This window comes from Chelonoidis abingdonii, chromosome 6 (assembly GCF_003597395.2).
Source record: "Chelonoidis abingdonii isolate Lonesome George chromosome 6, CheloAbing_2.0, whole genome shotgun sequence".
Taxonomy (NCBI): Eukaryota; Metazoa; Chordata; order Testudines; family Testudinidae; genus Chelonoidis; species Chelonoidis abingdonii.
The window spans coordinates 191,484-207,380 of record NC_133774.1 but is presented as its reverse complement, the minus strand read 5'-3'; the positions used below and the strand labels follow the sequence as shown (position 1 = coordinate 207,380).

The following is a 15,897-nucleotide window of genomic DNA, read 5'->3' as shown; positions in this document are numbered from 1 at the left end:
GAATCCTGTGGCACCTTATAGACTAACAGATGTTTTGGAGCATGAGCTTTCGTGGGTGAATACCCACTTCGTCAGATGCATGTAGTGGAAATTTCCAGGGGCAGGTATATATATGCTAGCAAGCAAGCTAGAGAACACTTATATTGAACAAAGACTGTGAATGGCTTGCCAACTACAGAACCAGTTTCTCCTCTCTTGGTTTTCACACCTCAGCTGCTAGAACAGGGCCTCATCCTTCCTGATTGAACTAACCTCGTTATCTCTAGCTTGCTTGCTAGCATATATATACCTGCCCCTGGAAATTTCCACTACATGCATCTGACAAAGTGGGTATTCACCCACGAAAGCTCATCTCCAAAACATCTGTTAGTCTATAAGGTGCCACAGGATTCTCTGCTGCTTTTACAGATCCAGACTAACACGGCTACCCCTCTGATATGTGAATACCTGTTCTCACTTTCTGGTGACACTGTAAATAAGAAGAGGGCAGCATTATATCCTGTAAATGTAAACAAACTTACTTGTCTGTCTGAGTGATTGGCTGAATGAGAAGTAGACCTGAGTGGACTTGTAGGTGCTAAAGTTTTACAACGTTTTATTTTAGAATGTAGTGTTTTTCTACATAATTCTACATTTGTAAATTTAACTTTCATGATGAAGAGGAGAGAGGAGAAAGGAAGACCTTTCATTCTGTCCACTTCTGCAACGAATAACTGGATGGACCTTCAGAATGGTTTCATTCTCTCGATATAGAAGGTTAGCACTCTGCGGACATCCAGTGAGTGAAGTCTCTGCTCCCTGGTGCTGGAACGCGGCTTAGGGTAGAATATAGGGAGGAAGATATCCTGGCTGATATGAAATTGAGAGACATCCTTTGAGAGAAAAGCCAGGTGAGGCCCGAGTTGAACCTTGTCCTTATAGAATGCAGTGTAAGGGGGCTCTGATGTTAGGGCCCTGAGCTCTCACATCCTCCTAGTTGAGGTTATCGCTACCAGAAACACCACATTATATGAGAGACAGAGATGGGAGCATGTTGCCAAGGGCTCAAATGGCAATCCTGTAAATCTGGAAAGGGCCAGATTGAGGTCCCAAGCTGTGAGAGGCTGTCGGATCTGCAGGTATAGCCTGTTGAGACCTTTAAGGAAACGGCTGACCATCAGATTCTCAAAGATCGAGCAGTCCTCTGCGCCTGGGCGGAAAGCAGAGATGGAGGCCAAGTGAATCCTTATTGACAACATGGACAGCTCCTGCTGCTTTAAGATGGAGAAGATAGTCCGTTGTAAGTGGCACCGAGGCAAGTGTCAGGGATGAGAGGTGCTGCTCTAACCAGATTGAAAATCTCTTCCACTTGGCAAGGTAGGTAGCTCTTGTAGAAGGTTTTCTGCTGCCAAGGAGAACTTGTCTGGCTTTATCAGAGCAGGAGAGCTCCCCTGCCATCAGCCATGGAGCTTCCATGCTGTGAGGTGGAGCGACTCGAGTTTTGGATGTTGGAGGCAGCCATGATCCTGCTGGTCTGGGAAGAGTGGCAGAGTAACCAGAGTTTCCATGGACATTTCCAGGAGTGATGTGTACAAATGCTGGCGGGGCCAGACTGGAACTATCAGTATCACCAAAGCTTGGTCTCTGCGAATCTTGAGGAGCACTTTGTGAACGAGAGGTACAGGTAGGAACGCGTATAGGAGATGGCCTCCCCATGGGAGGAGGAATGCGTCTGCGATGGAACCCAGGCTGTGACTCAGAAAGGAGCAGGATCACTGACACTTCCTGTTGCGTCATGTAACAAACAGGTCTATTTGGGGAAAGCCCCACTGATGGAAAATTGATTTTACTACATCTGGGCAAAGGGACCACTTGTGGCCGTGAAATGACCTGCTGAGATGGTCTGCCAGCTTGTTCTGTATTCCAGGGAGGTACAATGCTTGAAGGTGTATCAAGTGCTCTACACAGAAGTCCCACAGCATGAGGGATTCCTGGCACAGAAGAGAGAAGTGTGCACTCAAGTTTGGGGATGTAAAACATTGCTGTGGTGTTGTCTGTCAAGACTAGGGTGACCAGATCACAAGAGTGAAATATCAGGACACATTGGGCGAGCAGCAGGGGGGGAGGGGGAGCGGACGACAACGACAGACACAGGTGCACAGAGCCATGAGAGGGGGCCCTAGGTTGTACGGCCCCTGCTGCAGCCTGCACCACAAGCCACAGGGCAAGGACACCTATTGAATTCAATGAGAAATTTGCATGTGAATTGATGTACCTAGTTCTGATATTATAAAGCCAGAAGAGATCCGGTGACCACCTGGTCTCACCGCCTGTATAGCACAGACATAGAACTTTCCCAGAATAATTTCTAGAGGATCGCTTTTAGAAAAAGCTTTTAGAAAAACACCATGACCCTTAGTATATTGTTGATCATTAATTCCTCTCACCATTGAAAAGGTATGCCATCTAGCCAGTCTGAATGTGTCTAGCTGCAACTTCCAACCACTGGCTCATGCTCTACCGTTCTCTACTAGACTGAAGTGCCCATTATTAACTATTTGTTCCCCATGTAGATACTTACAGTGTACAACCAAGTCACTTTTTAACCTTCTTTTTGTTACGCTAAATAGATTGAGGTCCTTGAGGTGATCACTATAAGGCAGGTTTTATAAGCCTTTAATCAGTCTTGTGACTCTTCTCTGAACACTCTCCAATTCATCAATATCCTTCTTAAATTGTGCACACCAGAACTGGACACAGGATTCCAGCAGTGGTTGCACCAGTGCCAAATACAGAGATAAAATAACCTCTCTACTCCTGCTTGAGATTCCCCTATTTAGGCATCTGGTCACCCTATTTCTGTATGCATTTCCCCAGGTTTTTTTGTAAAAATCAACACTGAACTGTCCCAGAAATTCTGTCATGTGGAATCATCGTGAAACTTGCATGGCTCCAACCCTGCCGATGAAACTTTAGATCCACTGCACAGACTTCTGCCACTTGAGCTAACGGAGTAAGTGATGGCAGAGGCAGTAGGTTGTCATCTTACATGTGATAGATCAGCTCTATAGGGGAATGAGACACTTTTTTTGCCACTGGGTTTCACAGATATCTGCTGCTGACAGAAGAGGAACTCTGAAACTCAGGAATCCGGGGTCTATTCCAGATTCCTGAATGGAGTGGTCTCTAGTAGTCAAATACCCTTCTTCCCCGTCCCCTCCAGTCTATATCTATCCTATTGCTGTCTAACCCCTCCAGCTCCTCATCTGATTTCAACTGCCCCCCACTACCGCTCTGGATTCCTTGTCCCTGTTTCCTGGTCCTGTCTCACTCTCCTCTCTCCGCGCCCCCATCCCTCAGATGGGATGTTTGTTCCAGACTGGCAAAATTATAACAGTTCCCAACATTTCAACACTTCCCACTCTAAATTTTCGGTTGCTTAACTATAGGCTAGCTCTGCCTACAACAAAGCATATTCAGAACCTCTGATTAAAGGGATTATAAGTGTAGCAACCTCCATCATCGCTAGTCACCAAAGATTGAATCCAAGCCATCCAGACTTAAAAGCATGAGCTTCTACTACTTGAGTTCAAGATATAACTCCCTTAGCTGGTAGCTATACAGTTATCCTCTAAAAATCCACCAGAGGACGGCACAACACACATGTTGGACAGTAAATTACAAAAGTGCCAAATATTATTATTAGACCTGCAATACTTTTCACAATGAACATCAGCGGGGGATAAACTGGGAGTTTAAGAATATTTGGAAAACAATTTTAGAACAACATTCAGTGCTGTGGTTTAAAAGAAAAAAAACCTGTTAAAACTCATAACTTGGCAGCATTCAGTGTTTGAATAAAACAACTTCCAGGAGCTATGGGATACAAGTTAAGAATGTTGAAACAGGAGGATGTTATGCTTAGTTACCACTTGGGCAAGGCGGCGTTCTATGTAATACTTGCAAGATTTCACTGCAATGTTCTACAATATATAGCAGCGCAATGCTGATTCCATTGATATTGTTGAGCAATTCATGCTGATTTTATTTCAGTCCACATCTTAATAGTTTTTGAATACTGTAGATCACAATTTTCAGCTCAGTTGGTCTGAACACGCAGAGCTTTAAAATTGCTATGCTCTAAACCGTATATTAACTACAATTTTATAAACCTGCATGTCAGAGAACTGTGTCAGTACTACTAGACAGTGGCACAAGGCAATTCGGTGTGAAATCACTGAAATGTAGGACTGGAAGGGACATCAACAGGTCATCTAGTCAAACCCCTGCACTGAGGCAGGACTGAGTAATAAGAACTAGACCATTGTTGACAGGTGTTTGTCTAACCTTGTAAAAAACTCCAATGACTGCTATTCCATAACTTCTCTAAGTAATTTGTCCAGTGCTTAACTACCTTTACAGTTAGGAAGTTTTTCCTAATGTCTAACCTAAATCTCCCTTGCTACAATTTAAGCCCATTGCTTCTTTTTTCTGCATGTCCTGAGTAGGATGGGGGTGGGTCCAGGCAGTGGGATTGCAGGGAGGGAGGTCGAGGGAGTCGGTGGGTGTGTGGGGATGGATGGGGGAAGCAGGGTGGAGGAACTGAGGGGGACAGCACTGGGACTGGAGGAGTCGGGGGGGGAGCTGAGGGGAATGGGACAGGACTGGGATTGGGGGAGTAGGATAGGGGCTGAGGGGAGCATGAATGGGACAGGGTAGAGAGAGCTGTGTAGAGTGTGGCAGGGCGGGGGAGACAATGGGGCTGGGCTGGGGAGGGTTGGGGAAAGGGACAGGGTCTGCAGGGGATGAGACAGAGGGGAGCAGGACTGGAATTGGGGGAGGTTGAGGGGGTGGGACAGCAGGGAGAGCGATGGGGGTGGGATGACAGGGGAGGCTGAAGAAGAGATTTGGGGTAGGGGAAGGTTGAGGACAGTGGGTTGGGGGGAGCAGGGAGACTATGGGGGAGGCTGTTGGAACGGGGGCAGGGACTGAGGGCAGTGGTTTCAGGGTGGGAGGTACAGGGGGAACTGCGGGGGAGGCTGAGGGAACAGGGTCCGGGTGGGGGCTGAGGGCAGTGGGTCGGGTCTACACTGGTACCTCTCAGCACTGTTGTGCCAGTCGGCAGACCTGCACCAGCGCTACCCTGCCCAGCGCCTGCTGCCCGCGTCTACAAGCCCCGCCCTGCTGCAGCACACAGCGGAGCGAGACCTCCTCGCTGCCTCTCTGTGTGTCCAGGGCAGGGGCTGGGTGGTGGGGCCTGTGGGCTGGCGCTGCTGAGCCGGGAGCTCAGCTGTGCGCTGTCCCAGGGCCCAGGGAGGAAAGGCCGGCTTGCCACGGTCCCCCTCATATAGGATGACCAGACATCCCGACCAATGTAAGGTCGGGACGCGGGACTGTCCCTATAACATCGGGATGTCTGGTCACCCTAGTCAGGACTGATACACATCTCCCTGCTAGGTGGACTCTGAAAGTCTGTCATGCCAGGCGCACCGCTCTCAGCTCTCTGACATTGATGGGCAGAGCGAGATCCACCCGAGACCAGAGGCCTTGTGTTCTGAGATCTCCCAAATGTGCCCCCAGCCCAAGTCTGATGCATCTGTCACTAAGGAGAGGGATGGCTGAGCGATGGTGAAGGGGACCTGTGGATTTACTACCTGTGGGTTGAGCCACCACAGGAGGGAGTTGAGTACCAGGCGACATAGGGTTATAATCCTGTCCAAAGTGTCCCGGACTGGCCAATATACTGACACTAGCCACTACTGAAGTGGCCGAAGTCTGAGTCTGGCATGCTGTACTACATATGTATAAGCTGCCAGGAGTCCCAGGCAATTCCTTGCTGTGGTGTAGGGGAACTGCCTGAGACCCCATATAATGTTGCCCAGGAACCGAAATCTCGTTTCTGAGAGGTATGCCCTGGCTTGTGTCAAGTCCAGTACTGCCCCTATAAACTCTATCCTCTGAACAGGGGACAGGATTGATTTCCCTTTGTTTAGAAGGAAACCCAGTTCGCCGAACGTCATTCTCATGAAGCCGATCTGCGCCTCCACTTGAGACCTGGAGTGGCCCTTAACCAGCCAGTCGTTGAGGTGCGGTAACACTTGTACCCGTCGCTTGTGCAGGAACCCCGCCACAACTGCCATGCACTTGATGAACACTCAAGGAGTCACTGACAGGCCGAATGGGACGACTGTGAACTGATAGTGGCTGCTGTTCACCACAAACCTGAGGTATTTTCTGTGGGGTAGAATTACTGCTACATGGACGTACACATCCTTCAAGTCGAGGGTGACATACCAGTCTCCTGGATCCAGTGAGAGGATAACGGAGGCCAAAAAGACCATGCAGAACTTGAGCTTCTTCACGAACTTGTTGAATTCTCGGAGGTGTAGGATAGGCCTGAGCACACCCTTGGCTTTTGATATTAGGAAATACCGGGAGTAGAAATCCTTGCCTCTTTGCTCCTGAGGAACCTCTTCCACTGCCCCTAGAGATAGGAGTGAGTGCATCTCCTGAATAAGGATTTGCTTGTGAGGGGGGTCCCTGAAGAGGGATGGGGAAGGGGGTTGGAAGGGCGGGAGGGCACAGAATTGGATGGAGTATCCCTTCTCTACCGTGCAGAGGACCAGGCCGTCCGAAGTGATACGAGATCATCGACAGTAGAAAGGAGATAGTTAGGACGAAAAGGTAAGGCAGGGTAGAGCCCTGGCCAGAGGAAGGGTGCTGTCTTCTCCTGCCACTCCTTTTCCTCTGCCAAGGAGCATCCTGCCGGTTCTGTGGCTGGTAGAACCATGAAGGAGGCTGAGGCCAAAAGTGCCTGAGCTGAGTGGCGGGAGTGTGGAGGCCCAAGGACCTGAGGGTGGCCCTTGAGTCCTTTAGACTGTGGAGTCTTTTATCTGTTATATCAGAAAATAGGGCCGAAGCCTTGAAGAGGAGGTCCTGGATGGTTTGCTGGACCTTGTAGGGGAGACCAGAGACCTGCAACCAGGAACTCCTCATTGCAACTCCTGTGGCCATTATGTGGGAGGCCACATCTGCCACATCCAATGCGGCCTGCATGGAAGCTTGGGAAATCAGCTTTCCTTCCTCCACCAGTGCTGAAACTCTGCACAAGAGTCCTGCGGCAGCAGCGCAGGAAACTTGGCCATCGCATTGCAGGTGTTATGTGACTATCTGCTAACAATGGCCTGCTGGTTTGAAATGCAGAGCTGCAGCTCCCCAGTGGAGTAGACCTTCCTCCAAAAGGTCTAGTCTTTTAGCATCCCTATTTTTACAGGAGGGGCCCTGGTACTCACGCTGGTTAGCTGCATCAGCCACCAGGCAATGGAAGGTGGGTGGGTATATAGGTGCTCATATCCCTTTGAAGGGACAAAGTACCGCCTCTCGTTTCTCTTGGCCATAGGAGATAGAGATGCCTGGGTCTGCCACAAGGTCTTTATGGTCTTGGTAATAGTCTTTATTAATGGCAAGGCAATATGAGAGGGTCTGCAGGGGGTGAGGATGTCAAAACATCAGGTCGGCATCCTCTACTACTTCCTCAGCCTGGATCCCCAGGTTCTGGGCCATCCGTTGCAGAAGTAGTTGCAGGACCCTGTTATCCTCCAAGGCCAGGGCCATCAATGTCCTTGCCACGGTGTCGTCTGGGGGGGATGAAGAGGAAAGTCCTGGCAATGGGCCCTGCTCACTCCCCTAGGCATCCAGGGGGTCACGCAGCACCCAGTACTGCTGCGCCACCAAGTCTGTAACATGCGGTGCTGGGGCCGCTGGAACTAGATTATCGGTGCTGATGCCGGCAGTGCCCAGGTCATCGATGCCAGTGGTGCTGATATCAGAAGAGTTGGTACTGGTGCCTCAGGCGAAGGTAGAGGTGTTGGTGGCGCCGCTGCTGGCCGTGTCGACATTGCTTGTGAAAAGACGAAGGACGCCTAAGACACTGTTTCGGACCTGGACCTTGATCCTTGGATTTGTCCCTGGTTCTGATGATATGCCCAGGGTGTCCAGAAGGTTGCCACTGCGGTGGCCAAAGCGCCAGATAGGGATGGCAGTCACGGCAGGACCTAGACCTTCTGCTCCTGGTCCTATTGGAGCAGTAGGATTGTGCCTCCGAGGTCTCTGAGAAGGACCACCACAGAGGAGTGGTACTCTGCAGTGCTGGCAAGCGGTGCCAAGAGGGGACTGGTACTGGTACGGCTACCCCACTTGGGTGGACTGTACCAGGGAGAGGGGTGCTGGAGATGGAGATCAGTGCACCATCATCGCTGGCTTGCCCCTTGATGGGAATGGGGCTGGGCGGTCACCGGCGACTTGTCTTTCCTCTGTGGGGAGGATGGCGCCATGAGGCATACAAGGTCCTGAGCCACCTTGAACACCTCTGGAATTGGTGTTTCTCACTGGAGTCTGTTTTTGAAGATTTTTTTGTTGGAGTATTGCGACTTTGAGGTCTGTAATCGAGTGACCAGGGAGGTTGAAGTGTTCTCTGACTGATTTTTGAATGTTATAATTCTTGACGTCTGATTTGTGTCCATTTTTCTTTTGCGTAGAGAAACTTCAAAAACAGAGTCCAACAAGAAACTGCAGAATTGGAATTAATTTGCAAACTGTACACCATTAAATTAGGCTTGAATAAAGACTGGGAGTGGATGGGTCATTAAACAAAGTAAAACCTATTTCCCCACGCTAATTTTTCCCCCTACTGTTACTCACACCTTCTTGTCAACTGTTGGAAATGGGCCATCCTGATCATCACTACAAAAGTTTTTTTTCCTCCTGCTGATAATAACCTACCTTAACTGATTACTTTCGTTAGAGATACTATGGCAACACTCATTTTTTTTTCATGTCATCTGTGTCTATGTATCTTCCTATTGTATTTTCCACTGCATGCATTGGATGAAGTGGGTTTTAGCCCACGAAAGCTTATGCTCAAATAAATTTGTTAGTCTCTAAAGTGCCACAAGTACTCCTCGTTCTTTTTGCTGATAAGACTAACATGGCTACCACTCTGAAACCTGAATATTGTTGTGATTTTTGCTGTAAGGGACCATCTATCACAAAGACAAGCTTCCCTGGGTGGCAAGATAGACTGGAGTGCCCAGTGTGATGGTCTGTGTCTCCAGGGTAAGGTTGTTATAGAGCTTGTGGAATTCACTCTTGTTACTTGGTTGGTGAAACCTAATTATGGAACATACAACCAATTTAGGGTTTGTGCCCCACTTCTTGACAGTCTGCCCTAAGCCAGGCACACACCGTCATGAGCCAGTTGAGGTAGCTTGACGTGGTTCTAGCCCCTACACTATTTAAAATTTTCATCAATGACCTGGAACAAAATTATCACTAACAAAGTTTGCAGGTGACACAAACATTTGGGGAAATATAAATAATAAAAAGGGCTGGTCACATATACTGAATTGGTTGGTAAGCTGGATGCAAGCAGTGTGTGTTTCAATATGGCCAAATATGAATGTATATACCTAGGAACAAAGAACATAAGCCACACCTACAAGATGGGGGACTCTCCTGGGAAGCAGTGACTCTGAAAAAGATTTGGGGATTGTGAGGGATAATCAGCTGAACAGGAGCTTCCTGTGCGATGCTACGGCTAAAAGGGTTAACATGATCCTTGGATTCACTAACAGGGGAATTTCAAGCAGGAATAGAGAGGTTTTACCGCCTCTGTATTTGGCATTGGTGGTACCCCTACGGAAATACTTTGTCCATTTCTGATGTCCTCATTTCAAGAAAGATATCGATAAACTAGAGAGGGTTCAAAGAAAAGCCATGAGGATGGTTAAAGGATTGGAAAACATGCCTTATAGTGATAGACTCTAGAAGCTCAACCTGTTTAGTTTCTCATAGAGAAAGTTAAGGGTGACGTGATCACAGTTTATAAGTATCTACATGGGGAATAGAAATTCGATAATACAGGGCTCTTCAGCCTAACTGACAAAGGTACAAGATCCAGTGGCTGGAAGCTGAAGTTAGACAATTTCAGACGGGAAACAAAGGTGCAAATTTTTGATAGTGAGAGTAATTAATCACTGGAACAATTTACCAGTGGTCGTGGTGGATTCTCTGTCACTGGCTATTTTAAGATTGGATTTTTTTCTAAAATATATGCTGTAGTTCAAACAGGCATTATTTTGGGGCAGTTCTCTGGCCTGTGTTAGGAGATCAGACTAGATGATCACAGTGGTCCCTTCTGGCCTTAGAATCTAGGATTCCTCACTAGCCCATTCTAACTTGCAGGCTTGTGCCTCTGCATCACTACCCTGCACTTTTCCTTGCATGTATCTGTCCAAAGGATCCCTTTCCATCAATCCCCTCTGAGTACATTCCTAGCCTATGCATCTCAAACTCCTCCAGTCTGTCCCCATTCCAGGCAGCACCTCCTCCAGCCTGATCCCACAGTGCAGGACCCAGAAACAGCATCCTCTTCCCATCCACTATGGCACTTCACCATGCAGTACCCACACCCGCCATCCTCCACCTCCCATACAGCTGCATGTGGGGATGGATGGAGCATCCATATCAACTGCCCACCATCTCAGCTCCAGCTCCATCCATCCCTACATACAGCATCCACATCAACTGCCCACCTTCTCAGCTCCCCACACAATGCCCATACTTAGCATCCCCTCCAGCTCATGTCCTGTGGCTACTATACATAGTTCATGAATCAAGGTAATCCTCAGTAAAAGGCAGAGGCTATCTCTTCTTTATGGAGGCCCCAGAGTCCCCATCTGTCCCTCTGGGGTGTGTCTAGGGACTCAGGTCAGGGGTGTCTAAGCAACAGCCTCAGTATCTCAGTCCATGGAGAAAGCTGATGCACTGTGATACAATTGCCCCATGCAGCCCATCACCAAGAGTCCTAGTAGAAGAAAAGCAGTGAGTGCATTACCTGTATGACAGGGTGTAGCCTGGCCTGCTCTGACTGATTCGAACCAGGAAACAGCCCAGAGGCTTGTCCATCAGCAAGTTCTCAGCTTCCCTGAAAGCAAAGAGGAAAGATTTTAATCCGAGAGTCATCAATAAAAACCTGTGCACTCCCTGTTCAGAAGCCCCCGTCCCTTTTTCACATCCTGGTAACACTCCCTCTATGGTGCACCCAGCACTCACTCTCATCCTGTCCGCTTCACTTCAGGCACACTGTGACAATGTAAGCACCATTCCCAGACCTGAGGAGGAGCTCTGTGTAGCTTGAAAGCTTGTCTCTCTCACCAACAGAAGTTGGTCCAATAAAAGATCTCTCACCCACAATGTCTGTGAGACAAGACAGTCAGGGAATAAAGTGTGGGCTTTTGGAGGAAACTGGTTGCTCTTTCCTGGGACTGACTAAGGAGGCAGAAAGACAGAACCTGAAATAGCTGGTGAATTGATCTGGATTGACCATAATGGACCATCGTTTAACCTTTATTTCTGTATGCAACTGTAAGGACTTCCAATGCTGCGTTCCAGTTGACTAATACATCCTCCTCTGTTTTGAGAAGACTGTTTGGTGTCACTGAAAGCACTTGCTTGTGTGCATTACTCCCTGAAGAGTGTCCAAGTCATTACCAGGAGTCTGTTTCAATTGGGTTTGCTGAACAGAGCTCCCAGCGTTAAACTGAGGTTCAGTCTAGGAGGCAGTGAAGCTGCAGAGCCCAGCCTGAAGGAAGGGTGGGACTCCTTGGGGGTCTGGCACACTGAAGAGGATTGCTTAAAGACTGGCCTGTAGCACAGATCCCGTGGATCTGTGACAACCGTATTGCCATATTGAACTCCACAAACGGGTTAAAATCACCTCCCTCCTCCTGTGTCTACACATCCCAGGATCCCTTTTAGCTACAGCATCACATTGGGAGCTCATGTTCAATTGCTGGTGCCCTATGACCTCTAAATCCTTTACAGTCATTGCTTCCCAGGACACAGTCCCTCATTCTGTAGGTATGGCCTGTATTTCTTGATCCTAAATGCAAAGTTATACATCTAATTATGTTAAAATTAGGATTGTCAAGCGATTAAAAAAATGAATCACGATTAATCGTGCGATAAAAAAATGAATTGCGATTAAATTTTCAAATACAAGTGATATCAATTACAACACAGAATACAAGGCGTACAGTGCTCACTTTATATTTATTGCTTATTACAAATATTTGCACCGTAACAAACAAGAGAATAGTATTTTTCAATTCACCAAAAACAAGTACTGTTGTGCAATCTCTTTATCATGAAAGTTGAACTTACAAATACAGAATTATGTACAAAAGAACAGTGCATTCAAAAATAAAACAATGTAAAACTTTAGAGCCTACAAGTCCAATCAGTCTCACTTCTTGTTCGGCCAGTCACTCAGACACACGTTTGTTTACATTTGCTTCTTGTTTACAGTGTCACCTAAAAGTGAGAAAAGGCATTCGCATAGCACTGTTGTAGCTGGAGTTGCAAGATATTTACATACCGGATGCATTAAAGATTCATATGTCCATTGATGCTTCAACCATCATTCCATAGGGCATGCTGATGATGGGTTCTGTTCGATAATGATCCAGAGCAGTGTGGACCGACGCATTTTCATTTTCACCATCTGGGTCAGATGCCACCAGCAGAAAGCTGATTTCCTTTTTTGGTGGTTTGGGTTCTGTAGTTTCTGCAACAGTGTGTTGTTCTTTTAAGACTTCTGAAAGCATGTTCCACACTTCGTCCCTCTTAGATTTTGGAAGGCACTTCAGACTCCTAAATCTTGGGTCGAGGACTGTAACTATCTTTAAAAATTTCACATTTGTATCTTCTTTGCATTTTGTCAAATTTGCAATGAAAGTGTTCTTAAAATGAACATGTGCTGGGTTATCATTCGTCTCTGCTATAACATGAAATATATGGCAGAATGCAGGTAAAACAGAGCAGTAGACATAAAATTCTCTCCCAAGGAGTTCAGTCACAAATTTAATTAACACATTTTTTTAATGAGTGTCATAAGCGTGGACGCATGTCCTCTGGAATGATGGCTGAAGCATGAAGAGGCATATGAATCTTCAGTGCATCTGGCATGTAAATATCTTGCGATGACAGCTACAACAGTGCCACACAAATGCCTGTTATCATTTTCAGATGACATTCTAATTAAGAAGTGGGCAGCATTATCTCCCATAAATGTAAACTTTTCAGCATTTGGCTGAACAAGAAGTAGGACTGAGTGGACTTGTAGACTCTAAAGTTTTACACTGTTTCATTTTTGAGTGGAGTTATGTAACAAAAACAAACTACATTTGAAAGTTACACTTTCATGATAAAGAGATTGTACTACAGTGCTTGTATGAGGTGAATTGAAAAATACTATTTCTTTTGTTTATCATAATTACAGTGCAAATATTTAAAAAAAAATAATATAAAGTGAGCACGGTATATTTTATATTCTGTGCTGTAACTCAAATCGATATATTTGAAAATGTAGAAAATCATCCAAAAATATTTAATACATTTCAATTAGTATTCTATTGTTGAACAGTGTGGTTAATCACGATTAATTTTTTCAATCACGATTAATTTTTTCGAGTTAATCGCGTGAGTTAACTGCGATTAATTGACAACCCTAATTAGAACACTAAAAGGGCCCAGCTTACCAAACAGTCCAAATCTATATGGCTGTCTTGTCCTCATCAACATTTACCATTCCATCAACCTTTGGGATAAAAATCAGATAAAAACCTTCAGTTGCTGCCACCTTGAATTGGAACTAGCGACCTAGAAGTAAAAGGCCCTATATTCCACTCCCAGCTCCACAGATCAGCCAATTTCCCTGATGGGTCTGGATGGGAATCAGCGCTCTAGAGTAGAAAGGCCATGAGTCGTATTCCCAGCTTCCCAAGGAACCAGTCCATGCTATCTCCAGGGATCCCAACCCCCACTCTCATACACACTCTCCCTAAGGACATGCCAGCCTCTGCTTGCACAGCCCAGCCTCCTTGGTATGCTGCATGCCCCTAGGGTTCTCACCTCCTGCTGATCATCCCATGCAGCCAGCCAGGAAAGGCCCCATCATCCTGCATAACCTTCCAGGCCTGTGTCTCTCTGAACCAGCGGAGAGTTGCTCCCCTCTTGATTTGCCTCATTTCTTCCTCTTCTCCTGTCTGCCCCTCTATCCCCAGCACAGGGCAGGGCCTGGAGCGCAAAAAATTATCAAAGGGAGTCGACTGAAAACAGGAAAGAGAGAGAAAAAAGGAAGGTGGGTGTGAGACTGATAGATTCCTAGGCCGGAAGGGACTACTGTGATCATCTAGTCTGAGCTCCTGTATGTGGCCTGTGTTATACCTCTCCCAAACTAATTCATAGATTATAACTTCTGGCCGCCACTTCCCACAGCTCCCATTGGCCGGGAACAGTGAACCGCAGCTGCTGGGAGTTACAGGGGCCATGCCTGCAGATGGTCAACGTAAACAAAATGACTCGCAGCCACTAGTGGATTACTCTGATGGGCCACATGCCGAAGGTTGCTGACCCCTGGTCTACCTTCAACTTCCAGCCATTAGATCAGTCTGCTAGACTGAAGAGCCCATTATTAAATATTTGTTTCCCGTGTAGATACTTTTAGGCTAATCAAATCAACCCTTCACCTTCTCTGTGTTAAGCTAAGTAGACTGACCTCCTTGAGTCTATCGCTATAAAGCGAGTTTTCTATTCTCATGGCTCTTCTCTGAACCTTCTCTAATTTATCAATCTCCTTCTTGAATGGTGAGCACCATGAAGTGGACACAGGATCCCAGCAGCAGTCACACAAGAGCCAAATAGAAAGATAAATAAACCTCTCTACTCCTACTAGAGATTCCCTTGTTTATGCGTCCAAGCATTGCATCAGCCCATGTAGCCACAGCATTGCACTGAGGCTCGTGTTCAACTGATTATCCACCATAAACCCCAAATATTTTTCAGTCACCACTTGCCATTCTGTAAGTATGACCTACATTCTTTGTTCCTAGATGTACACATTTACACTTAGTTGTATTAAAACGCATATTGTTTGCTTGCATCCAGCTTACCAAGCGATCCAGAACACTTTGAATCAGTGATCTGTCCTCATTATTTACCACTCTTCCAATTTTTGGGTCATCTCCAAACTTTATCAGTGATGATTTTATGTCATCTTCCAGGTCAATGATAAACATGTTAAATAGCAGAGGGCCAAGGACTGATCCCTGTGGGACTCCACTGGAAACACACCCACTTGATGATGATTCCCTGTTTACCATTATATTTTGAGTTAGACAGTTTTTAACCTATTTAATGTGTGCCATGTTCATTTTATACTCTCCTAGCTTTTTAAATCAAAATGTTGTGAAATACCAAGTCAAACGCACTGCAGAAATTTACATGTATTACGGCAACACTAGTACCTTTATCAAATAAACTTATAATCTCATCTAAGAAGATACCAGGTTAGTTTGACATGATCTATTTTCCATAAACCCATGTTGATTTGCATTACTCTCCTTTAATTCTTTATTAATCGAGTCTTGGTGCACTGCATCCGAGGGTGCTAAAGGAGTTGGATATAATTGCAGAGCCATTGGCCATTATTTTTGAAAACTCATGGCGATCGGGGAGGTCCCGGATGACTGGAAAGAGGCTAATGTAGTGTCCGTCTTCAAAAAAAGGGAAGGAGAAAGATCTGGGGAAGTACAGGCCAGTCAGCCAGACCTCAGTCCCTGGAAAACTCATGGAGCAGGTCCTCAAGGAATCAATTCTGAAGGTGGATAGAAAGCTGGCTAGATTGTCAGGCTCAATGGTTAGTGATCAATAGCTCCATGTCTAGTTGGCAGCTGGTATCAAGCGCAGTGCCCCAAGAGTCGGTTCTGGGGCCGGTTTTGTTCAATATCTTCATTAGTGACCTGGAGGATGGCGTGGACTGAACCCTCAGCAAGTTTGCAGGCGACACTAAACCGGGAG

The 15,897-nt window shown here is 46.6% G+C and overlaps 1 protein-coding gene across 3 annotated transcripts in view; it reads right to left on the bottom strand.

Moving 5' to 3' along the window:
• LOC116823316 (myosin-IIIb-like) overlaps positions 1-15,897 on the bottom strand; it is a 130,561-nt gene that overhangs the window by 8,821 nt on the left and 105,843 nt on the right. For 2 of the 3 annotated variants that reach the window (XM_032777781.2, XM_032777783.2), the window contains 2 exons: positions 13,951-14,147; positions 10,874-10,963 (listed from right to left, as the gene is read on the bottom strand). In XM_032777781.2, the coding sequence (XP_032633672.1) occupies positions 10,874-10,963; positions 13,951-14,147 (287 nt within the window). Of the gene's footprint in view, positions 1-10,873; positions 10,964-13,950; positions 14,148-15,897 lie in introns of those variants that run through there. The other variant, XM_032777784.1, reaches the window with a different exon arrangement.